Source organism: Phymastichus coffea, unplaced genomic scaffold, assembly GCF_024137745.1.
Source record: "Phymastichus coffea isolate CEN01 unplaced genomic scaffold, Cenicafe_Pcof_1.1 PCOF00016, whole genome shotgun sequence".
In the NCBI taxonomy this organism is placed as follows: Eukaryota; Metazoa; Arthropoda; class Insecta; order Hymenoptera; family Eulophidae; genus Phymastichus; species Phymastichus coffea.
In genome coordinates, this window is record NW_026706827.1 from 4,515,773 (window position 1) to 4,541,636 (window position 25,864).

A 25,864-nucleotide genomic window follows, 5' to 3' on the forward strand; every position below is an offset into this window, starting at 1 on the left:
TTTTTAACGTTAAGTTTACTGAAAAATATTCATTTGATGCTGAGAAATATCAAAAAAAACTGATTTTAGGGGTTGATTTTCAGGATAGGTTTCACCCCTTAAAAGCCCTTATGGGCCGATAAAAAAAACACGTATCTAATTTTTTTTCAAATACTACAACATATCCTAAAATCATTAAAATCGGTGATGTCGGGTTGTGGTAATTGTTTGTTCCCTTGTTAGATTTTTCTTAATTTCAAAAATTGTATAAATTTAATTTTCCAATAAATAAATTAGCGGAAACTTACAGGGATGGCTTTTAGGGTGAACCGTGTTTCACATTTTTCGTTGTTGATTTTTTCGAAATTATTTTAAGGAAATTTTACGGAATTTTTTTAAGCATGAGAAAATTTTTTTTTTCAAATTTTTTTGGAATTTAAAAAAAAATGTTGAGAAAATTTTTGAAATTTTTGATAAAATTTTTTTGGATTTTTTTTTCGTTAATCAATCTTTAGAAAACTCATAATTGAGTAAAAAATCGAAAAAAATGAAATTATTGATTTTTAGAAAGATTACGAGGGTGGTCCGATAAGTACTTAGCCTACAAAAGAAAAACGAAAATTTTGGAAAAGTGGCGTTTTATTTTTCAACATAGTCTCCTTTTAGTTCGATACACTTGGCCCAGCGATGCTCCAACTTCTTTAAGCCGTCTGAAAGATACGTTTCCTCGAGATCTGAAAAGAAGGCTTCCGTGGTAGCGATTACCTCCTCATTCGACTCAAATTTCTGTCCGGCGAGTGACTTTTTCAAGTTTGGAAACAAAAAGAAATCGCACGGGGCTAGATCTGGAGAATACGGTGGATGGGGCAGCAGTTCGTAGCCTAATTCGACCAATTTGGCTATGGCGACGGCGGAGGTGTGAGCCGGTGCGTTGTCATGGTGGAAGAGCACTTTTTTCTTCGCCAAATGGGGCCGTTTTTTCTGCAATTTGACGTCGAATCAGCCCAATAATTCGGCATAGTACAGCCCTGTGACCGTTTTGCCCCTCTCCAGGTAGTCGATGTAGATCTCACCTTGTGAATCTCAGAAAACGGTGGCCATCACCTTTCCGGCCGATGGGGCAGTCTTCGCCTTCTTCGGAGCACTTTCGCCGGGTAAAGTCCACTGTTTTGACTGTTCCGTGGTCTCTGGTGTATACCAGTGGATCCATGTTTCGTCGACTGTCACGAAACGACGCAGAAACTCCTTCGGATTCCGCTTAAACAGAGTCAGACATTGCTCTGAAGTTGTCTCACGGTTGCGCTTGTTGTCCGGAGTGAGCAAACGCGGCACCCATCGCGCCGACAGCTTTCTCATGCCCAAAATTTCATGCAGGACATGACTCACGCAGTTTTTTGAGATGCCTACGGTCTTAGCTATCTCGCGCACCTTCAATCGTCGATCTGCCAATACGAGATCGTGAATTTTTGTCACGTTATCCTCTGTGGTAGCCGTTTTCGGAGCACCTGGACGTGGCTCTTCAAAAATCGACGTACGACCACGTTGAAACTCGTTAAACCAATTTTTGACGGTCGCCATCGACAGAGAAGAGTCACCGTACACAACATCCAAGCGCTTTCTGATTTCGCTGCGCGATTTCCCTTCCAAAAACAAGAATCGAATCACCGACCGATACTGCTCTTTTTTCATTTTTCAAAAACCAACGGACACACTTGCTTTCACACGCTCTCAAAAATAAACTACAACTCCGATCCGGCTAAAAACTTGACAGTAACCATCGAGAAGGTTGTACTACGTGATAGAATATTTCTTTTGTGAGAGTGGCGCCATCGGGCGGTGAGGCTAAGTACTTATTGGACCACCCTCGTAAGTCAAGTTTAAGGAACAAAAATCTTATTCCTTTAATTTTTTCAAATTTTCAATCGATCGTTTCAGAAAAACCGCTGAACCGATCGATCTAAAAATTTAGGGAGGTCTTTTGGTTACGTTAGACTGTAAAATTTTTTTCTAACGTAAGTTTTCTCTCCAATATTGCCGAAGATACAGTCGATTAACCAGAAAAAGGAAATTGGCACTTTTTTGCTCTATTTTCACGTTAACGTTACAGGTGGAAAAAAATTTTTTTTCCAATCAGCCATGACAGATTTTTGTAGGAAATCTTCTGCAGAAAACAAAACCCCCTGTCCGTTCGCTGGGCAACCAGTAGTTTCAGAGATATCGGCAATTGAGTGAAAAAGAATTCTTTTGCATTCAAAATTCGATATCTCGAAGACAAATGGTCGTATCTGACTACCGTAAAAAGCAAATTAAAGCTGAATGAACAAACTGTGCGACCTGTTCATTGGTCTAGCTCGAAAAAATTTTTTCATGCCTGTAGAGTAAAATAATAAGGTAAAAATTTTGGAAAATTTTTTTTTGTGTTTTATCCAAGAATTGCATGGCTACAGGTGTTCCGAAAACTTTGTAACCAAAAAATTCAAAATCTAGAGTCTTGAAACCTCAAAAGCTATATATTTTTATTTCCTGTACGATAATTTATCACTGCAAGTTGAATATACGTTATATCACATACGCTATATGTTATATCACATATAGCCAGTTGAAAATTGCTAAAAAAATTAGAAATTTTTTTTGTTCCTTTAATTCATGCGAGAAGTGTAGTTCAAGCTATTAAAGCTTGTTTCACTGCCTTTCTATTATATTCAGATTATTAAAATATCTAAAATACAATACGTTATACGAGGCTTGAGTATATATCTGGTAACAACGTCCAAATAATGAAAGTGAAAAATTTCGTCAGACATAAATTTATTGCAAAAAAAAGTTAAATGCTGCAGATTTCATGGTAGATCATTATCATAAATCTAACAATTTACAAGAAATTCTTGCTTTCAATATAATTTTAGAAATAGCTTGTAAGCATTGTGATACCTCACGTAAATCAACATCAAGTTCGCATTTTATACTATCATTACCCCTTTCATCAATTGAAAATCGTACAAAAAATTGTAGAATATTATTTTGACAAATGGACTAATTTGAATATACTTTGTGAAAAAGCATGCGGCCATAATAAGTATACTAAAAGATTTATTGAAACAAAAAAGGATATTTTGATCGTGAAACTGATGATATTCAAAAATAATAACGAAGGTAAATGTCATAAAATTACTGACTTTCAATTAAAATCATTTTATTATGTGTGTTCTAATAGACACACACGTCGTTAGTGTCTTTCTAGCAAACGAGCGACACTATAACTCGATGTGGTGTATTGCTGCGTACATGAGGCCCCGCTCACTTAACGCTCGCTAGTTAATTATTAAATATATTTTAATGCATAAGTATATTTATGGGAAAAATCAAATAACTGGAATATATATGTATATAGGGGTTCTTTATAAAGTTCGAATTAAAGCTTACTCGGGAATTTTAGCAGCTTGGAACCGAGCTTGTCGAAATATCGTAGACGTACGATTTATCCCGTACACATGCATATCATGTTATCCGGGGACGTGCTTAATTTTTAAATACTTCATCAGCGTAGGCTATAATGCTATGTAATTGAGAAGATCGCGTTACACTGGCGCGACCGGTATTTATGATAATAAATGGAAAGAGTCGCGAAAGCAAAATACCAAAGCCAAAATAATTAAAAATTTAACGAACGTATACACGTCTACATATATATATATATATATATATATATATATATATATATGTAGTTATACACAAAATGAATATGCGGAAATTTGCCAAATGGTAATTAATCCAAATATTATTATTATTATAGAAAAATAGGTAAGAAGAAAATAAGTTTACACTAATGAACCTTGAGTTACTTACTTGTTAGAAGTTTATTTATTATTATTATTACTAGGCTTGTCCTCGAAATTATATAGTTATATAATTGTGTATATTGTCAAAATATTCGTCCAAGAAATATAATCCTTTTATTTTTTTGCTGGTCCTTATAATAACTGTTATCCTTGTACAAGTAATTATGCTGTAATCGATCTGAACGTACGCCGTATACGTATATATATATATATATATATATATATGTGTGTATTTTATAATAATGCGTTAATAGCTGATAGCAAGGATATGAATATACTGATTTGAGGAATTTAACAATAAATAAAAACTGATTGACAAAAAAAAACTGAGATCAAAACTATATGAAAGCAACTGAATAAAACTGTATGTAAATCTGAACGGAATTACGACTGCTCGTGATTAGCTTTGGCGCTAGACTGCCTTTGTCAGGCGTGGGCGATACAGTCATCCCGCGCGAGAGTGTTACTACGCCGTCACCGCATTACTACGCGGCCGCCGAACCGCCCACGCGTGCTTAACGTGTACAATTAATACGCGCGGCGCAATTATACATAATACTAATACATATAAGTTTTACATTACATATATCAGGATTAAGTGAATTTTAAAAGTTGTCACTTAACACATTTGAAAAAAAAAATAATTTTAATTTTTGGTAAAATGTATCAAGTGAAAAGTGTAATATTTCATGATCACTATACTAATGTTCTTCGCGAGATAAATCATTGAAAAATAGTTGACGATTTGAACATTTATATGTGTACTGAGTTATCATCATACCAAAAAGTGCAAAAGTTATATTTTTGGAAAAAATTAATGTAGCAGCTATAGAAACTACTATTAATAGAGCCAGTAATATTGTCAATTCAAATGTTAAACGACAGTTTGTTCAAAAATTCCCAATCATATCAACACATCTTCCAAAATTTATTACGTCTAATTACAACAATCTTATGTTTAAGAAAAACGATTTAATTTTTAAACATACTTTTGACAAATGAGCCGACGACAGCACACTACATGATGATTTGAAATTTAATGAGTCATGTTATGATTTATCGAAAAATAGCAAAAATAAATATGCTCCTGCCACACACCCTTATAATGCAACAGATAATAACAAATATATTAGTATGAATTCCGTTGATTCATGGAACATTGTAAGTATTGCAAACACGATCGAAAAGGATGGAAGGATGGTTTCTTGTTATGCAAATTCAAGTTTACAAAGTTTGTTTCATTGCCGTTCCATACAAATTCATTTTTAAATAACATAGAGAACAATGCGCTGCAGCGTGCTTTTCGAGTATACTTTTTGGTATAAGTGTACAAATAAAACACGTAAGAGCTTTTGCAGGGGATACTTTTACTCGAACCGAGCAAAAAGACGTTGCAGATTTTATTACGGAACTTTGTCTTAAATCTAATAATTTATAGTCAAGTTTGAGTTTTGATTATATCACAGAGATACGCTGTGATAATTTCAATTCAATCAATCAAACAGTTTGATGTTTTAATTGCATACTACCTTTGACACTCTCAAAAAATAGAAAATATGCAAGTTTGCAGGAAGTTATTGATTATAATTTGGAAAAGTGGACTGTTTTAGATGTACCTTGCGAAACACCCTGCGGCGGTCGATAACATTTAAAGATTTCTACTATTCAAAAGATGAATGATAATTTGATTATACAACTATTACAAATATGATTCTAATGGTATAAGTCGGAAAATAACAAACTTTCGACTAATTTCCTTTGAAAATAAATCATTTCATATCTGTGGAGTAATCTTTAAAGTTAAAAGTGCAATACTATATCACGAATATTATCATAAATGTGGACATTATACTAATATTCTTCGTCATCAGTCAAATCAATGGATTATCGTTAATGATTCAAATATTTCGGCGTCTACCAATCTTATACAATGTGAGTGTATAAATGCATACATTATTTTTCTAGAAAAAGATCGATTATTATTATTACATACAGCAAATGATAATAAAATGCAAATAAGTTCGGGTAAAAATAACGTAAACAATTTGCTTTCCTCTGTAAAAAACAAATTTCAATGTAGTACTAGCGACAACATTTGCAGCACAGGGAAAAGAAAATTGATTGGAACACAATAAAGTATCAGATGTTGATGTTTCATCTATTGACCTTTGTAAATATAAAAATTCAAAATATTCAAAATATTTTCACGAAGCACCTGAAGGTAATATAAATGTTGTTTCATACATTAATAATAATAATATTGATACCAATGGTGTTATGGAACAATATGATAAGGCCGATCAACATAATTCCATTTTAGATTGTTCTGTACAAATAAACACTGCTCCTGCTGTGTTGTTTCAATCTGATTTTATTATCAAGACTATTTCAGAATCAGCTCTCAGATTGATCAATCAATTATTGGATGTGGGTTTTTGACGTACAGTACATCTGCTATTGATAATTGTTCAAACGAAAACGAAATTGATGGATCTCTCAATAGTGTAAATATTGGTAAGGAAATTGATAGCGTTTCTACTTTAATCAGTTATAGTCAAAAATTTTCGGCAAGGCCATTTAGGAAATATTACGAATCTCATCGTCAAAAGATTTTGGAAGAACGTAAAGTTGTAACGGGGATTTAGACCGCTATAATATTAATTTATCCGAGATATAGTACTTGCTGGTACAATTGCAGCTCTTTGCGGGCTTGCGTTATGCCACGTAAGGCCGGTCCGGTAGATCAGGTTGCCAACAAGCCCGCGGAGAGCGTCGTGGATCGCGCAGCTTAAATCGCGAAAGTCGAGGAAAGCGATAGGAAGGAAAGGACGCTCAAAAAAAAGCCATACAATTATAGCAGTAGGTGTATATACAGTTTATGTACGTTTGAAAAGTGTACATAGCGGCACAGAGAGAGCGGCGAGTTAGTTAGAGCGAGAGAGAGAGAGAGGTAAAGGACGGTTAGTACTTCCATTCGGCGATGCCCCTTTGTTACGAATCGGCAAGATTGAAGAACACGTGTATGCGTTTTTTTACTCCTCACACGAAGGAGAAGGTGCAGCGCGCACAGTTGCACCTCATTATTAATTCCCGGTCGAACAGCACCCACTAGCCACGAGGCGGATCACTAACAAAAATAACAAGGCACACCGATAGGCGCAAGTACCGTTGAATGCCTCCGCACAGCTCGCGAGCTATCAGCTAATTGCCGGCCCTTCGTCACGCGGCGCGCGGCTCGTCACACATAGCTATATGTGTACACGCACACGATCTCTCTCTGCCGGCACTCTCTCTCATACCTTGTTCTCCGCACTTGTCGTCTGCTGCAGCTAAGGAAAAATATAAGTCGAAAGACATGGCATATTACAATTATTCTATATTATTACCCTAGAGAGAGAGAGAGAGAGACATAACGGGCTGACATCAGACTCGTTATAAAGTTCAATACAAATCGACAAAACTTATTTATAATAATGATGATTATAAAATACCTCAAAGCCTAACAAAAAGAAAAGAGACTAGTAAGAAATATTACGAAAAAATGAAACTTAAAATTCGACGAATTTTGAGAGCGTTGCAAGAAAAACAGATGATAGAGTATGAAGAAAAGATTATTATATTACACGATTAATAAAAATTCTATTCTCAAAAGACCAACGATGTTTAGACTTCCAACTTCTATTAAAAAGAAACTAAAAATACGATTTCTGTAAAAAGCACCATTCGGAACTTACTACAATTGAAAGAATATTAGGTTAGCCAACATAGCAGATAAGATTGATCCTCAATCAGTTGAATCGTACATGGAAGCTGAAAAAATAATTACTAGTGTAATATATGCAAGAGATATGGCAATTCTCTTAGTAAAAAGTTTAATTAAATCTTGTCAAAATAAAGTTGAAATTTCTTTAGCTCGTTTAGGCTAAAGAAACAATTAGTGGAAATGAGGTGTTTGCTGCTACTGCTTTATATGAATTAGCAAAGCATAGTTGGCAAGCAAAAGCTTACTTTGCTGATTCATCGTATAATTTTGCAACCACATCTAAAACTACAAAATATTGTTGTTAATACAGAAGGCCAATCGACAAATATCCTTTCATTACAGTCACGTGGTAAATAGCTTTGTTATGAAAATTGTAAAACACTCGATACAGATGTATTACAGATATTGAGAGATGTATTCACGTGTATATTGGATGTTTTCTATTCTAATAGTTTAGAATTTTATCGAGACCTTGACATCTGTTCTTGTGAATCACGAAATCTGCAAAAAATGGGACATCGGCAAATTTGTTATGATCAACCTCTGACATGTAATTCCAAGTTTTTGAAATAAAATTATTTATTGGTCTATTATCCCTATCTACGAACAATAAGAAGAAAGATTAATAAAATTAAAGCTAGCTATCAGTATATTTATCAAATTGATAATGCACTAAATTCATTTAATATAGAAGAGTTGAAAAAAATATCAGATTCGTTTAATGTATCACGGACAAAGTTTCATTGCTCAAAAAACGTTGTATGCCTAGACAAAGTTGAAATTAAGAAACAATACGAAAAAGGCATTACTGTGTTTTACAAAATTGATAGATATCCTCCTTCTACTCCGTGTATTTCAAGCTAGAGGCTCCTTACTTTAAGACAGTTAAAACCAGTAAATATATATTCAGATGAGGGCAACATTATATAGTTTTTATTGGGTATAAAAACACAGCTTTGAGTAAATAATCAGAATTATATGATTTCAAAGATATTGAAAATGCTTATATCTGCAGCAATTGTGAACAAAATTATAAAAAAAAATAAAATAACTTTGAACTCCATTTTGAATATGTTCAATGATGAAGTTTCACATGAAATAGCTATTCTCAATGAATATGAAAAAATTCTAATTCAACCAGCAAAAGCTTTTCAGACTGTCGTAAAAAAGGATACTGTGAGGAAAAAACAAATATCGCATTACGTCAAAATAAATAAAGTTAGACATCGATGTCATATGATAATTTTTCAATAAACTGGATCTTCTGCTATATCTGCCTTCTTTAACTTCTACAGCTAAGCTATTTTCTTTCAAATTTTTTTCAAGTATATACAGTAATATCTCATTATCTGAAGAAGCAGTGTTCACAAGTCGTTTTCCAAATTGATTTATTAAAAAACAAACTATTCGGCAGTACAGGCCAGCTGCAGGCAGATAGTGGTATATAGCTGCTACAGTGATATATAGCTCTGTACTGCATAAGACATCCCCTTTCTTGTCAAAGACTCTTTAAAAAGACTAGTTATTTTTAAGAATTTCAAAGATATAGGTTTGTACCTAACTCTGTTTAAAACTGAGTCCTTACATTTCAATCGCTCAAGGATTAATCTGCAGGCGGCCGGGCTGGTGTCGATCGGCATCGTAAATTTTAATTTTTTTTAATACTTCATAAATCATAAAATATGAATATACAAGGTGTGTTCAAAAAGTAAGGTGACTTTTCAAATTTCACGGGCAAAGTACTTTCGATTATCGATTTTTTTTGTTTTGTTATGTTGGTACACTCTTCCCGAACATCTGTACCAAGATTTAAGTGTATAGCATTTTTTGTTTGGTTCTGAAAGGCGTAAAGGTTATAAGTGTTTTGCGTGCTCGGCGATTTCTTGCTATCGAAAAATATGGATCAAAGGATTTGCATCAAATTTTGTGTAAAAAATAAAATAAAGTGCTCCGAAACACTTGAAATGTTGTCGGTGGCATACGGTGAAACTGTTCTGAGTAAAAAAAATGATTACAAGTGGTACAAACTCTTCCAAGATGGCCGGGAAGATGCCAATGACGAGCCTCGCTCTGGACGCCCAAGCACGTCAACAACTGATGAAAACGTTCAAGCAGTGCAGAAAATTATTCTGGAAAATAGTCGAATCACTATCAGAGAAGTTGATGAGGATGTTGGTATATCGCTTGGCTCGTGCCATGAAATTTTTTCTAACGTTTTGGGCATGAGACGTGTGTCAGCGAAGTTTGTTCCGAAATTGCTCAATTTTGACCAAAAGAACCGTCGCATGAGCATCGCTCAAGAACTGTTGAATGACGTCAACGACGACCCATATTTACTCAAAAGGGTCATAACTGGTGACGAATCATGGGTATATGGTTATGATATCGAAACCAAAGTCCAGTTGTCCTAATGGAAGAGCCCAGATGAGCCAAGACCGAAAAAAGCACGCCAAGTTCGATCAAATGTCAAAGTTTTGCTCACTGTTTTCTTCGATTACCTTAGCGTGGTGCATCAGGAGTTCTTACCATATAGACGTACGGTCAATAAACAGTATTATCTTGAAGTTATGCGCCGTTTGCGAGAAGCAATACGAAGAAAACGCCCAGAATTGTGGAAAAACAATTCATGGCTTTTGCATCACGATAATGCCCCTGCTCACTCATCTTTGCTTGTAAGAGATTTTTTGGTCAAAAACAACACCACAATCATGCCTCAGCCATCATATTCACCGGATTTGGCCCCATGTGACTTTTTCTTGTTCTCAAAACTAAAGAGACTTATGAAAGGACGGAGATTTGCAACGATTGAAGAGATAAAGACTGCATCGCTGGAAGAGCTCAAGGCTATACCGAAAAGGCTTATGAGAAGTGCTTTGAGGATTGGAAAAACCGTTGGCATAAGTGTATTGTATCTGAGGGGGATTACTTTGAAGGGGACAACATAAATATTGATAAATAAATAAATATTTTTTCTTAAAAATACAAAGTCACCTTACTTTTTGAACACACCTCGTATACTATAACCACATGTCAAAGTAAATTATTTTCATTTCATAAAAAATTGTAAAACAACCCTTTAGGGGTGGAAGTAACTCTGAAGCAACTCTTACTGTTTAGACGTTTGATTTGCTTCAGTCATGGTTCCTAGTTTATTTTTATATCGAAGAAATGACACATTTTTTAATTTTTTCCTAGTATCACGAATAGTTTGTAACAATATTACAAACACAAAAATAATCCTTAATAGAGGGTGAAAACTACCTATAACCATAGATCTAAATTATTTATTAGTTTGATTGATGGGGAAGAAAAATGTGATACATATGACTTTCTTATATCGTATATAAGTCCTGTGTTCTGCTGCGCATCATATTGTTTCCTCGAGTTTTGCATACACACAGGATGTAGTACTATATATTGCCGGTAAGTGGAGTATTCAGACTACAAACGAGTTAGACCCAAGAATCAATAAAAGTTGGCCTGCTCTGCATTTCCCTCATTTGTCTGGATTTCTACCGTGACTTGAGGAAGTACCTCGAGTTCTATCAAGATCCTGCTGACAACAAACACTCTCAACCTAAACAAATTGTTCAACAGTGTTGACTTCGCTGCAATTCTATCCCGTAAAGTTCTTGTCATTATTATTCATATCTGCAGAAATTGTTAGTAGTGGAGATGTGGACAAATCTGATATTGATGAGGGTGAGAAATTTCTTATTCAGAATATTGAAGATACCGAATTCGTGGCAGGGCATTAACTATTTTATATATAATTTTTATATATACACTCAAAGAAGATTTGACAGATTCGCCAAGTTGCATAAGCAAAAATGCTCGTTTGAATGGTCATGAACCGATCCATTATTTTGATTTATTTTTCAACGATTGTTTATTGAATCACATTGTTCAAGAAACTAATCTTTACCAATAGAAAAATTCTGAACCAATTCGTAGTAATATGAAGCCTTGAGAGGATTTGACGAAAATATAGCTGAAAAGATTTCTGAGGTTGATATGTTGATGGGTCATGTAAGAAAAGTTAAGTTGGATGATTGTTGGAGCACTAATCCTTTGTTGATCACATTAATTTTTTCACAAAAAATGACACGCAATATAGATATGAACAAAGGGTTTAGCCAGATAAGATGGTCAAAACTGCCTTTGAGTAATCGGATAAAATAACTCGACCATTATGTTTGGTATGAATAGAAACTCCTTTTCCCGAATTTTCAGATCCCTAAACTAAGATGGGGCACAATGGGTTTGGGGATTTTTGTGTTTTGGGGATTTTTAACGATATCTCGGTCAACTTTTAAGCTAGAAAAAAATTTTCGTTTTAGTTTGTAGGGTTTCTTAAGTTTTTCAAAACTGTCTAGACGAAAAAAATGTCGGCGCCAAATTCAAAGTTTTATAGCGTTTTAAAAATTACAAAAAATTTTTTCTCGTAAATTAAGAAAAACACTTTTTTGGAAAAAATATATTTTATGTATTTTTACTCCAAAAATACGCCTATATTTTTTTAGGTTTTTAAAATTGGTGGAACGACCTCGAAAAAAATAAAAACCGCCTACAAACACCACTTTTCGCTTGTAACGCCTTTCAGCTAAATCTTACGATAAAATAAATAGCACCATTGGATTACACGTAAAAAAATACATCGAAAACATGGACCATATTTTTTTAAATAACGCAATGTCTTCATTAATTTTAACAAATAGAATGATTTTATCGCCGGCCGACCTGGCTAATTACGTAAACACTTAATTCTTTTAAATTCAAGGTCAATCCAACATTTCTTTTATACATAGAATATATGTTTTCGATGTATTTATTGAAGTAGAATTCAACGGTATTTTGTCATAAATCCTACTCGAAAACCGCTAGCAGCAGAAAACCTCGAGAAAACCTAGATTTATCTTTCTAGCGCTCTTTTTATCGGACCTAACGATGAAATCTGTCGTATTCTATGTAAAAAATACTTCAGAAACATTATACAAAAATTTTTATTATCTTTACTCCATGAAGAATTAACAATTGAACTTTGATGCCCCTAGTTCCTAAATTTCGTATACGGATAAGTCAACTTTAGCAAAACAATTGTCGATTTCTTGAAATGTAACGGCAGGAGTAGATGATACATATGATTAATGATATTCGTTTGATCTTAGAGTAATTTTAAAAACACAAAAAAACTTCATATCGAAATCGAATGCGAAAATTTTCTAATCATAATATAAAATAATGTTAGCTAAGTTAATTTATTTCAAAGATATAACATTTTCCAGAAGTATACTTTTTTACTAATAGAAAGTGATCAATAAATAATAATACAACTTATTAAATCTTCATAAATCAATGTTATTTAACAATGAAATAATTTATTAAGTTTTTGCAACAATAAAAACACATGATCTATATCAATCTTCATCATCACTATTATCTTCGATAACGCAAATCACGTGATCTTGTTCATATATTTTTGTGAGATGTTCTGCTGGTTTGATAATGTAGGATTGCATTCTAGTATATGATAAAACGTATACAACGGCGGCTACGTGAGAACAACAACCGATCGTTCACTCACCATTAGGGCACTTACAGTAATAATGTAGAATGCCAGCACAGCCGAGAGTGTCAGGTTTATAATGGATACACGGTGGGTCTGAGCGACATTTAAATAAATGTGAAAGCAGGTTCCAATTTTTTTGCATATTTCGGTAAAAATACTAATAATTAGAAGATCCCAGAAAGAATTTAAAAAAATCCCTGAGCCCTTTTTGAAAAAATCGATTTTTAAAAATTTTTATCAAACAAAAAAAATAAAAAAATAATTTTGGTTGTGGTTGATGGTATTAATAAATAAATCAATATTTTCTCGAGAAATTGGAGAATTTAGTGAGTTACAACATGTTGTAACTCACTAAATTCTAACTAACTTTCCACAAATTTTTTTCAGTTTAGCCTTCTTTTTCTGACAAACCAAACAAATTTTCGAACGATTCTCAGAGTGCGTTAGTGCACGTCGCTTCATGTTGCTAATTCAATTATTTTGAAGAAACACAGAACGTTAACTACAACAAAATTCTTATTGTATTTCTTATCACGAGAACACTATTACTGGCAGATTTCATTGTTGATCGGTCAATCAAGCTGGGACAACTGTGAAAACTTTTGAGCACGCTATTCTAGCTACTACTTCCTTAGATACAGGTGCGCGCTGTAAACACACATGTTTACAATACTGCTATGTCCTTATCGTATGTATACTATTAATAAACACTGATATTCATATATACATGTGTTTCTCCATTAATATGATTGTGTATGGGAGAATAGAGAGATAAAAATTAATAAAAACAGTCAATAAATAAAAAAAAATTAATTTTCAAAATGCTGGTGTTGAATTTTTTATTATTAAATGTGCATCTGTGGAAATATCGAAAAAATATTGATTTATTTATTAATACCATCAACCACAACCAAAACTATTTTTTTATTTTTTTTGTTTGATAAAAATTTTTAAAAATCGATTTTTTCAAAAAGGGCTCAGGGATTTTTTTTAATTCTTTCTGGGATCTTCTAATTATTAGTATTTTTACCGAAATATGCAAAAAAATTGGAACCTGCTTTCACTTTTATTTAAATATCGCTCAGACCCACCGTGGATATAGAATTTATACACCGTATTTTCCTTGTGTCTTGATAATACTTCTACCTTAAGAAGGGGACATTTTGCAATAGCCTACATTAACCTCAGTCGTCTAACCCATCATTTCAGCCAAATAGGATAGCCAAGTCTCGGATTTCGCTTTCCATGGAAGGCTTTTATGACTCGCTGATATTGATCTCTGCTCTTTCGATTAATTTTCTGACTTGGGTCAGGGGCGGGGTCTTGCCTAGCCGACAAGGCGACTCCCCAGGCAGTTTTCAATATTCGTGCCAGTCATGCCACTCATTCAAATCAATTTCCGAGATCCAGGCTCAAATCAGGTATTTTAGAGTTCGAGATTAGCGTTTTCAAGTATATACAGTAATATCTCATTATCTGAAGAAGCAGTGTTCACAAGTCGTTTTCCAAATTGATTTATTAAAAAACAAATTATTCGGCAGTACAGGCCAGCTGCAGGCAGATAGCGGTTTTCCAATTGATGATGATGAAAAAAAAAAAAAACTTATATTTATGAGCTACATTACCATGTATAGTGCTAACTACTTAACGAAGTATTATAACAGGCCGAAATTTTTTTTTTTTTTTTGCATCTTCCACTGACAACTGTTTCTCATTTTTGCCTAGCAAAGCTGGCATAAGAACGCGATATCCATCATTTTCTAATTGCGATTTTATATCCCGAAAGCTCCGGTCAAGTATGAAAACATCACCTTTGCACATTAACTTCTTCAGATCACTGTCACTGGAATTCAAAATCTTTTGTAAAATTGTCGCATTATTTTCTTTAGCATAATACGGCTCCAATACATCAACAACAAGACCATTTGTAGGACATATAGTGAACGACTTACATAGAGGAAGTTTTTTATGTCCTGAATAAGATCTTCGTTGATACTTATAAATTTGAGTAACTTAGTAATACCTTCAGCTATTGCTATACATGAATTCGAATGTATTTTTCGATTATTCAAATTTTCTACATAAAACCGTCTCTTTATTAAATGTTTGTGACAGCATCGATTACTTTCCGGGATATATATTTCCCTTTCAACGAAAGCTTGACGTCGCGCTTCAAATGGAACATTGATAATTCCTTATTTACATTGACACAGGCTACAATAATCATGCGTCGATACCACTCTTCTAAAAGGTAATTCAATAGATTCTTTGACAGTAACGTTTTTTTGCAATGGACTATAACCTGGAGAAGGCTGTGATGATGGATCTGAAGATGAAGCGGATTGTGGCGTACTTACCATATTTTTCAGTTCTTTAAGTTTATTTGACATTTTTGGCGATGTTTTGACTTTGCTAACCGCTGCACTTGCCATACATAATATTTCCAACTGCAACATCTGTAGCAAAATAGTCGGTCAAAGCAACAGCTTCTTCATTTGTCTTAACACTTTTTTTCGTTTCCGACTATCTTCTTTTCTGATAAACCGCAACCAAGGCCATACTGATTTATACCTGAAAGAGAAAGAATCTATTACTTACATCAAGAATGTAGATGAAGAAAAATGTTTGACCTAATACGACCTAATATAACAATTTCATAAATTTTCAGTCCATAAATTACAGTTGAACGAACAATAATTCTCTTTGCAACAAAAATATCTATTCTAGCGATGTGAAATATTAATAAAAAAGTATTTAATTACGGACTGAATGAAATTTCCAAAATAATCAATTTATCTTGTAAATAATTAAAAAATAGATTCTTGTGCGATTATTGTAAAAAAAATCAATCAAAACTACATTATAACACATATGTTATTTTTTATAACTTTTTTATATCTTTTTTAATACATTTCTTAGTATTCACATTGTAATTTATGCATGGAGACATTTTTAAAAAAACTGAAATAGATTCATTCGAAGCTCAAATAATTTATATAATGCAAAGTACTTTTCAAAATTAATTGAGTACGTTTTCTTACATACTTTCAATTAAGATAATAATACAACATTTTTTGAAAGATTTGTAAAAGATTTTTTTAATTCGTTATAAAATAAAAAAATTGTCATTCTTATTTAATCAAGGCATTATCTGATTGATAATTTCTATCACAATCTTGAATTTTCAAAGTAAGTTAAATTGTGATGTCAAATCAAATGATATAAAATTCAAATGATATAAGAGTAATACTGTAAGTACAACCAAGAAACTTATTAACTAATAATTAAGATACTTGACTTATTTTATATATTTTATCATCTAGTACAATCGAACAACTGTTGTACTGTAAAATCACTCATCCTAAAAATAAATCATTAAATTTGGTTTGAATTTATAACTGAGACAAAAAGAATTAATGAATATTTTAAAGATTATATCATCAGTAATATCAGCATAAAAATTTACATTGATGCACTATACAAACTTTTACAATGAATTTTGGTATTTCAATTATAAAAAATATACTATTATATAATTACCTAATCGAAGTAGGTTGAAATTCCATCAATTTACTAATTTTTCCATTAGCTTCTTCAAAAAAAATTGTTTATGTTGAATTATGTATGGCTTTTCGTGTAGTTCGTTACTCTATGTATGTCTATGTTGCATATGTTGTGCAACTAGTTGTATGGTAGATCATGTCATAGGAACGCTATAAGCAAACAACCACGAATATTTACAACAAAAATCTGGTTTTTATTTTCCAGCGCTTTTTCTATAGGCTTTACAATAAAACTGATTGCACCATTGCATTCTACGTAATAAAATACAAAAGAAACATGCATTACAATTTTGAAAAAAAGGTTTGCTTTTCCTGAAATATCAAAAGATCAAAAATTTTGAATATTAATCGGAAGACGGGTAGAAAACTCGTGTTTCTTGAATTTTTTAACGGTGACGCCAGATTATTTTCAAACATGTAATACATGTTTTCGATGTATTTTTTGACGTATAATCCAATGATGCTATTTATTTAATCGTAAGATTTAGCTAAAAGACGCTACAAGCAAAATATGGTGTTTGTAGGCGGTTTTTATTTTTTTCAAGGTCGTTTCACCAATTTTAAAAACCTAAAAAAAATATAGACGTATATTTGGAGTAAATATACACAAAATATATTTTTTCAGAAAAGTATTTTTCTTAATTTTCAAGAAAGTAAATTTTTTTAATTTTTAAAACGCTATGAAAATTTGAATTTAGCGCCTAAAATTTTTTTCTAGCTTAAAAGTTGACCGAGATATCGTAAAAAATTCCCAAAACACAAAATAGGGTCTCTTTGTGTCCCACCTTAGTCTATGGATCTGAAAATTTAGGAAAAGGAGTTTCTATTCATACCAAACATAATGGCCCAGTTACTATATCCAATGGCTCAAAGGCAGTTTTGACCATCTTATCCGACTAGACCCTTTGCAATTTCTACACTTACAAGATAATGAATAGCCTCTCGTTGCATAAGATTAAATTTATAATAGACGATCTCAATGAAAAATTTACATAGTATATTACGACACATGGCCAGAAAGTTGGATTTCTCGGCTTCGCCTCGGGCGTCAAACCCCGCCGGCCAGGGCATCCATCATTCTGGCCGAGTGTCGTATACTATTTTTCTTGCTCCCCACCCGAAAGTACGTTCAAGTATTATTTTTTTAATAACAAAATCGCGTTCTCGTCTGCTGCTCAGCCGAAATATCAATTGCGGACTGCAGTAGCGCGCCCCCGCGGTCGACTCGCGTATTACTGCTCTTCCGGGCCGCTTTCTTTTTTTATAAATTCCAGGTTGATCATTTGATGGACTTGTAAAATCAACTTTTACTGGTGGTTTTAAGAAGAATGATTGTTTATCTTTTGCAGTTGATGAGCTTCCACAATGATTTGCTACAGGTGGTGTTACTATCCTTTTATTATTAGCTGTTGAAAAATATACTTCTTTTACTGCATCTAAAAATGTATTTATAATGAATGAAAAGTTTTACAGTTTATCGAACATAAAGAGTTTTCTTGTTTTTCTTTTGATAAAGTTAATATTTTTGGATCTTACTTGCAGTTTTATCCAGATCAGCAACGGTGAACTCGTCAGAAAAATCTACCCCATCCAAATCATAATTTTGTAAATCATTATCAATATGGGTTATTTCAGTATTCGCTGATCGTGAGTTATGTATCGATGCACTGATTGACTCTTTGCTAGTTGAAGGAATGGGTGCTGGCAGTTGGTTTGGTGTCTCACTTGTTGTAGCTTGATGTACAAGACCATTGTAAATCATCTGCCTATTGTGCACTGAGTTTTCGATGTACCCTTGTGTAATTATATCAGACCGCCACCTGCCTAATTGCTTTATCATTTGCATAGTCGCTCCAGATTCTGAAAGTAGCGTTGCAGCTGTACGTCTGAAATAATGACCTGTGTATCTCTGCGGATTAGGCAGTTCCAAAAACCGTGCGATTTTCATGGGTATAACACCAATCGAGTGTTTTCCAATAGGTTGCTTTATACATTTGCCGTTGCGATACTGAATGAAAAGTCGGTCAAATTCAATGCCTCCAGGTCTTAGTGAAATATATGTTTGCACTTTATCATAAAAAAGATTGCCAATGATGAATTGTCCCGGGTAGTCATTTTTATTATCACCTATCGTCACGAGATACCTGCCTTTTAGATCTTCAATATCAGAAACTTTCATATTCGTTAATTCGTCACAACGCAGACAGCCACATATTCCAAAAATGAGTATAACCTGTAAACGATAATAATGAATGGTTTAATTGAGAGAAGTATGTCAACAAGAAATAATAAATAATACCTTGAAAACTAAGTAATCATGATCCAAAGCTTCCTTCATAAACTTCATTATTTGATCTCATTTGATAGTGAAGGCCTTTCTAGGCTTGTAGCCTTGGTTATTTGTTTTGATCAAATCTTTCAATTTTGCAAATCGAGTTATGTCAATACTGTTATTCGTGCTCAGTGTCTTCCGCAACATGCTCCAGATACTCCATAGTGTTGGAGGTTTCACTTTTGTTTTCAATTCATCAAAATAGACTACTAAATTATCTTCTACAGAAGTAGAGAGTGATTTTTCATTTGCAGTACGCCAGGTTTGATAGTTGTTATATACTAACATGTAACGTTCTCCCGACTTTTTCGGAAGTGTACCGGATTTCACAATCAGCCGGGCTTCTTTTTCGAAATTTCTCAAAACTTCTTCTTCGTCTGCTGAGCCTTCAGATGATATGTCATCCATACTCAGGCCTTGTAAACAATTGCACACAAGTAGCACCAGCGAGCAGGGTAACGAAAGGCTAGGTCTAGCAGCTACTCGGCGCATGCGCAGATCTCGGCCAAGGCCACAAAAGTCTCTCTTCCCGGACTGATACAGAGCCAGGAAGTACGTACTTTTGGGTAGGGGAGCCAGAAAAAACTTTTGGTCCCTAGAGTACATAAGAATTTTATTTTATTGTGGAAGAGAAGTTTGCAGTTCAAACAGTTTCTACCTTTGAAAAGAGATCGTTTTGGGATAAAATTATTGCAGGTCATAGATAGTGCTACAAGTTATACAGTACCGCTCAATGATATTTGCCACCCTGTTGACTAAAAACACAACACTTTAAAGTTTCATATCTCGACTTAGGGTAGTTGTAAAAAATCCTGTGGGTACTCATTTTGTAGGGCTTTCTAGTAATCAAGCTTTCAAATGATAAAGACAGATTTTACCTTATATGACTTCCCTTTAAATTACATCGCATCAAAGTTGGCAAAAAACAACTCAATTTCATTTTTTACTTTTGACGTCATATTTTGGAAAAAAAATTAAAAAACAGACATGTAGTTTTCGCCACTTGATAGATACTAGAAAACCCTATAAAATGAGTACCCACAGGAACTTATTTTTCACAACTACCCAAAGTCAAGATATACAACTTTAAAGTGTTAGGTTTTTAGTCAACAGGGTGGCAAATGTCTATACTACAGCGGATACAGATTAAAAAAGATTTGATCTGGGATTTACAGGAAATGTGGTCGCTTATTTCTTGGTGTCGAGAGAGCGCGCCTTCAGTAGCGCCCTCTTAAGTGTCTAAGAGAGACACAGATGCGAATGAGTCAGAGACGTGGACGGGCCACGGAGCTATCATGCCGGACGTACGCTCTCGCGACCCTGTCAATACACTTTAAGGAGGCTCCAGCGACTACCGCCGGGATCAAAAACACAACAAAAAATAAACTTTCAAACTAACGGCTAAAAAATCTTATAAGCAGTTTCTAAAGCAATATTATTACAAAATAGTACGATTTTCAACTACAGTTGGTAACTTTTTACAACAGAAGTTCCAGAACTTGAGTTTGGTACGACGCACATAACCTATAAAGTAGACAATTTCAGACTTTTTTGGAGAATATCTCAAAATTTTCTACGGCTATCCATATTTTGCAGTACATCATTCGAAAGACCAAGTTTTTATCTATAAGAAGATCAGTTTTTCATTGCGTAACTACACCATTACTTTTAGTTATTGATGAATTTCTAACATTTTTTCACCTTGTTCCATAAGATACTATACAAAAAGCGCAAACTTTGAGATGAAATATCTCGAAATTTTCCACGGCTTGAGGGGTAAAGAAGAATACCGTTGGATTCAGTGCATTTTCACTTATCGAAATCACTATAACTAACATCGAAACTTTTCAATACCCCTCCTCGCTGGAGCCTCCTTAACTGTAAACCACAATTGTATCACACCCATACTCCCGTGTCCTCGATATCACAACATGATGTCAGAAGTAGAAGTTAAATTTAGCATCGACGCAGTGAATAAAAGTGACAACTAAATTTCTACGCTAAGGCAGCATCTAAGCCAAGAAAAAGCAATAAGAATCGCGTAAGTGGTGTTAAGATCGTTCGTATTGTGAAAAAAAAAAAAAAAAAAAAAAGAAGCATCAGTGTTTTCAAATAAAATAATATGACGAGCACACAAGATTCGACCGATACTGGAGTACAAAGCCAGGCTATTTCCCAAGTTGCTGGACAAGCAGCTTCCAATGTGCAACCTCCCAGAGAATTTGAGTTTTCTAAACCTGAAGCATGGCCGGTCTGGATAAAGCGTTTCCAAAGATACTTAACGGTCGCAAATGTAAATTCCAAGCCAGAAAAAGAGAACGTAGATTTGCTATGCTACACGATGGGGGAAGAAGCTGAAGATGTTTTGACGCGTATATTTCCTAACCTAGCAGACACGACGCCTTACGCAGAAGTACGGAAAAAATTCGACGAATATTTTTCTCCGAAAAAGAATGTTATTTTTGAACGGTTCAAATTCAATTCAAGGGTCCAAGAAGAATCTGAAAGTGTTGATGCCTTTATTACTGCACTGCACACATTATCAGAAAAGTGTGATTATGGTTAATTGAAAGATGATTTAATCCGTGATCGTATCGTAATCGGAGTCAAAGACGTTAGAGCTTCGGAGCGATTGCAACTCACATCTAATCTCACGGCAGAAAGGGCAATAACGCTGGTACAACAAGCGGAGATGCAAAGTAAGCAAAGCATGGTTTTACGTTCAAAAAGTGTTGATCGTAGTGAAGTGAATCGCGTTATAAAAAAGCCTATCGCCCAAAATCACAACAAGAAAGAGAGTGGTAAAATGCTTGAAAATCAGAGTTGTTTTCGATGTGGATTACCGAGGCATCAAAACACGAAGAAATGTCCAGCATTGAAATCTGCTTGCCGACGACGTAAGAGGAAAGGTCACTGGGACAAAGTATGCCGTTCCAAGAACGTCAACGCTGTACAAGGCGAGTCTTCAGAGGAAGAGGAGGAAAGCAATATTTTCAACGCCCAGTTCATCGGCGCGGTAAAACATAAACAAAGTAGTTCTCACGATTATACATCAAAATTCGAGGTTCTAAATTGCGGTAAAACTATTGAATTTAGTATAGACACATGCGCAGATGTTTCTTGCATTCCGTATAAAAACATAAATCGCGAACTTCTAAGTAAGATTCAAAATACTGATAAAATTATTTACAGCGCTAATGGCAAAAGAATGTTGATAGTAGGTTTTATCTATTTAAAATTAAAAAGAGCAAATGTTATAAAAAATATTAAAGCGTATGTAAACAAAGGATTAGATAGATATTTATTAGGTAAACCTGATATTCAACAATTTGATCTAATAAAAGTTGTAAATGCTCTGAACATGGAAAATCGCGCAAAAAAATCTCATTGTAAATTCGATTCGATAAAAAAATATCCTCGAGTTTTTAACGGATTAGGACGATTTAAACGCAATTAACGATACAATTGAAAGATAATGCTCAGCCGCACGCGGTAACTACTCCACAAGTTGTGCCTATACCTTTATTGAAAAAACTAAAAGATAATCTAGACAAATCAGAAAAGAAAGGCGTTATCGTCCCCGTAAACGAGCCGACAGAATGGTGTAGCCCAATTGTAGTTGTACTAAAGGTGACGATATTCGAGTATGCGGCGATTATACGATTTTAAATGATAGCGTAAAAGGCAGCGTATATCCGATTCTAAAAGTAGACGTATCCTTAGCTAGAGTAAGAGGAGCAACATATTACTCAAAGTTAGATGCAAATGCGGGCTACCATCAAGTAGAATTATCGGAAGAAAGCCAAATTTTGACTACTTTTATTACTCCCTACGGAAGATACAAAGGCACGCGTTTGCCATTCGGTATAAATTGTGCGTCCGATTATTTTTCAAAGATGTTTGCGGAGTTATTTGCGGATTTACCAAATGTAATATGTTATGTGGATGATGTCATGATTTTTGCAGACACGATAGAGGAGCATGACAACATTTTAAAAATAGTACTTAACAGGCTAGACAAAGCAGGCGTAACACTTAATAAATGGAAGTGAGAGTTTGGTTTTACGGAGATAGATTTTTTAGGTCATAGAATATCTAAAAAAGGTATACAGATTTTACCAGAAAGATTAGAGGCAATACGCAAATTCCCCGAACCGAAAGACGTGAAAAGCCTGCAACAATTTCTCGGTACAGTTAATTTCGTGGCAAAGTTTGTTCCAAACAAATCAATGTTACTCGAACCGCTTAACTCATTGCTAAAAGACGATACATACAACGTTTGTCTGGGGCGAACCACAAAAAAGGGCCTTCGAAAACGTGAAAAGTTTACTGTTAAAATCACCGGTTTTAGCTCACTTCGATTACCAAAAAGATATAATAATTCAAGCCGATGCTTCAAGTTACGGTCTCGGAGCAGCTCTTATGCAGCAAGACGCCGATAAGTCGTGCAAAGTCGTAGCATACGTATCGAGAACGCTCACGTCGACAGAACGTAAATACAGTCAAATAGAAAAAGAGGCATTAGCCCTCGCGTTTGCCGCGGATAAATTTAAAGACTACATTACAGGCATCGATGTAACTTTAGAGACCGACCACAAGCCGCTTTTACAAATTTTAAAAACGAAACCATTGGACGAAATTACTTCCCGCTTACAACGAATAAGGATGCGGCTAATGCGTTATAATTATAACATATTTCATATTCCCGGGAAACAGTTAGTTTTAGCAGACACGCTTTCACGATTTCCAATTGAGAGCAAGAGTGAGAATGATTTAGAAAAAGAAACAGAAGCCTACGTAAATCTTGTTATAAATAGCTTACCTATAAAAGAAAATTATTTACAAAGAATATGTGAAGAACAAAAAAACGATTTTATTTGTTCGAAACTAATCGATTATTGTTTAAGAAAATGGCCTAAAAAAAGTCAATTGCCGGATGGGTTGTTACCATATTTCCAATTAAAAGAAAGTTTTTCTTATGTACAAGATTTGTTATTGTATAACGACAGGTTAATGATTCCTCCTCCTCTACAACTCGATGTAATAACAAAGTTGTATGAAGGACATTTGGGAATAAATAAATGCAGAGATAGAGCAAAACAATCAGTGTGGTGGTTAGGCATAAGTTTACAATTAAAAAATTTGATCGAGTTTTGTCCGAATTGTATTGAAAAGCGCAGAAATATAAAGGAACCTTTCGTAAAAGAAAATTTTCCCGATAGACTTTGGCAAAAGATAGGCATCGATTTTTTCAAATGCAAAAAGTGGTACATGATAACCACCGATTATTATTCTCGTTTTTTCGAAATTTCGGAGATGCTTTCTTTGACTTTGATTTTAAAAAACTATTAAAAACCCCAAATACGTCAAAACGTAAATACATCCCTGATATAAGATTGAAAATTTATTTTCTTCATAAATGAAATGTTTACTAACGTTTGCTTTCGATAAGGAAATCTGGCAAATAATGTTCATCCATATACGGGGTATGTTCAAAAAGTAAGGTGACTTTGTATTTTTAAGAAAAAATATTTATTTATTTATCAATATTTATGTTGTCCCCTTCAAAGTAATCCCCTTCAGATACAATACACTTATGCCAACGGTTTTTCCAATCCTCAAAGCACTTCTCATAAGCACTTTTCGGTATAGCCTTGAGCTCTTCCAGCGATGCAGTCTTTATCTCTTCAATCGTTGCAAATCTCCGTCCTTTCATAGGTCTCTTTAGTTTTGGGAACAAGAAAAAGTCACATGGGGCCAAATCCGGTGAATATGGTGGCTGAGGCATGATTGTGGTGTTGTTTTTGGCCAAAAAATCTCTCACAAGCAAAGATGAGTGAGCAGGGGCATTATCGTGATGCAAAAGCCATGAATTGTTTTTCCACAATTCTGGGCGTTTTCTTCGTATTGCTTCTCGCAAACGGCGCATAACTTCAAGATAATACTGTTTATTGACCGTACGTCCATATGGTAAGAACTCCTGATGCACCACGCTAAGGTAATCGAAGAAAACAGTGAGCAAAACTTTGACATTTGATCGAACTTGGCGTGCTTTTTTCGGTCTTGGCTCATCTGGGCTCTTCCATTGGGGCGATTGGACTTTGGTTTCGATATGATAACCATATACCCATGATTAGTCACCAGTTATGACCCTTCTGAATAAATCTGGGTCGTCGTTGACGTCATTCAACAGTTCTTGAGCGATGCTCATGCGACGGTTCTTTTGGTCAAAATTTAGCAATTTCGGAACAAACTTCGCTGACACACGTCTCATGCCCAAAACGTTAGAAAAAATTTCATGGCACGAGCCAAGCGATATACCAACATCCTCATCAACTTCTCTGATAGTGATTCGACTATTTTCCAGAATAATTTTCTGCACTGCTTGAACGTTTTCATCAGTTGTTGACGTGCTTGGGCGTCCAGAGCGAGGCTCGTCATTGGCATCTTCCCGGCCATCTTGGAAGAGTTTGTACCACTTGTAATCATTTTTTTTACTCAGAACAGTTTCACCGTATGCCACCGACAACATTTCAAGTGTTTCGGAGCACTTTATTTTATTTTTTACACAAAATTTGATGCAAATCCTTTGATCCATATTTTTCGATAGCAAGAAAACGCCGAGCACGCAAAACACTTATAACCTTTACGCCTCTCACAACCAAACAAAAAATGCTATACACTTGAAACTTGGTACAGTTGTTCGGGAAGAATGTACCAACATAACAAAACAAAAAAATCGATAATCGAAAGTACGTTGCCCATGAAATTTGAAAAGTCACCTTACTTTTTGAACACACCGCGTATTCGAGATATATT

At 34.4% G+C, this 25,864-nt stretch overlaps 1 protein-coding gene across 6 annotated transcripts in view; it reads right to left on the reverse strand.

Annotated features, from left to right (window-relative positions):
• LOC131675125 (trithorax group protein osa) overlaps positions 1-25,864 on the reverse strand; it is a 1,031,961-nt gene that overhangs the window by 932,548 nt on the left and 73,549 nt on the right. Inside the window, exons 2-3 of one of the 6 annotated variants that reach the window (XM_058953977.1) lie at positions 16,691-16,863; positions 15,508-15,721 (exon numbers count right to left, since the gene is read on the reverse strand). The exons of 4 other annotated variants lie outside the window; for them this stretch is intronic. In XM_058953977.1, coding sequence (XP_058809960.1) covers positions 15,508-15,606 — 99 coding nt within the window. In that variant the 5' untranslated portion in view covers positions 15,607-15,721; positions 16,691-16,863. The remainder of the gene's footprint in view (positions 1-15,507; positions 15,722-16,690; positions 16,864-25,864) is intronic. One more of the 6 variants, XM_058953978.1, reaches the window with a different exon arrangement.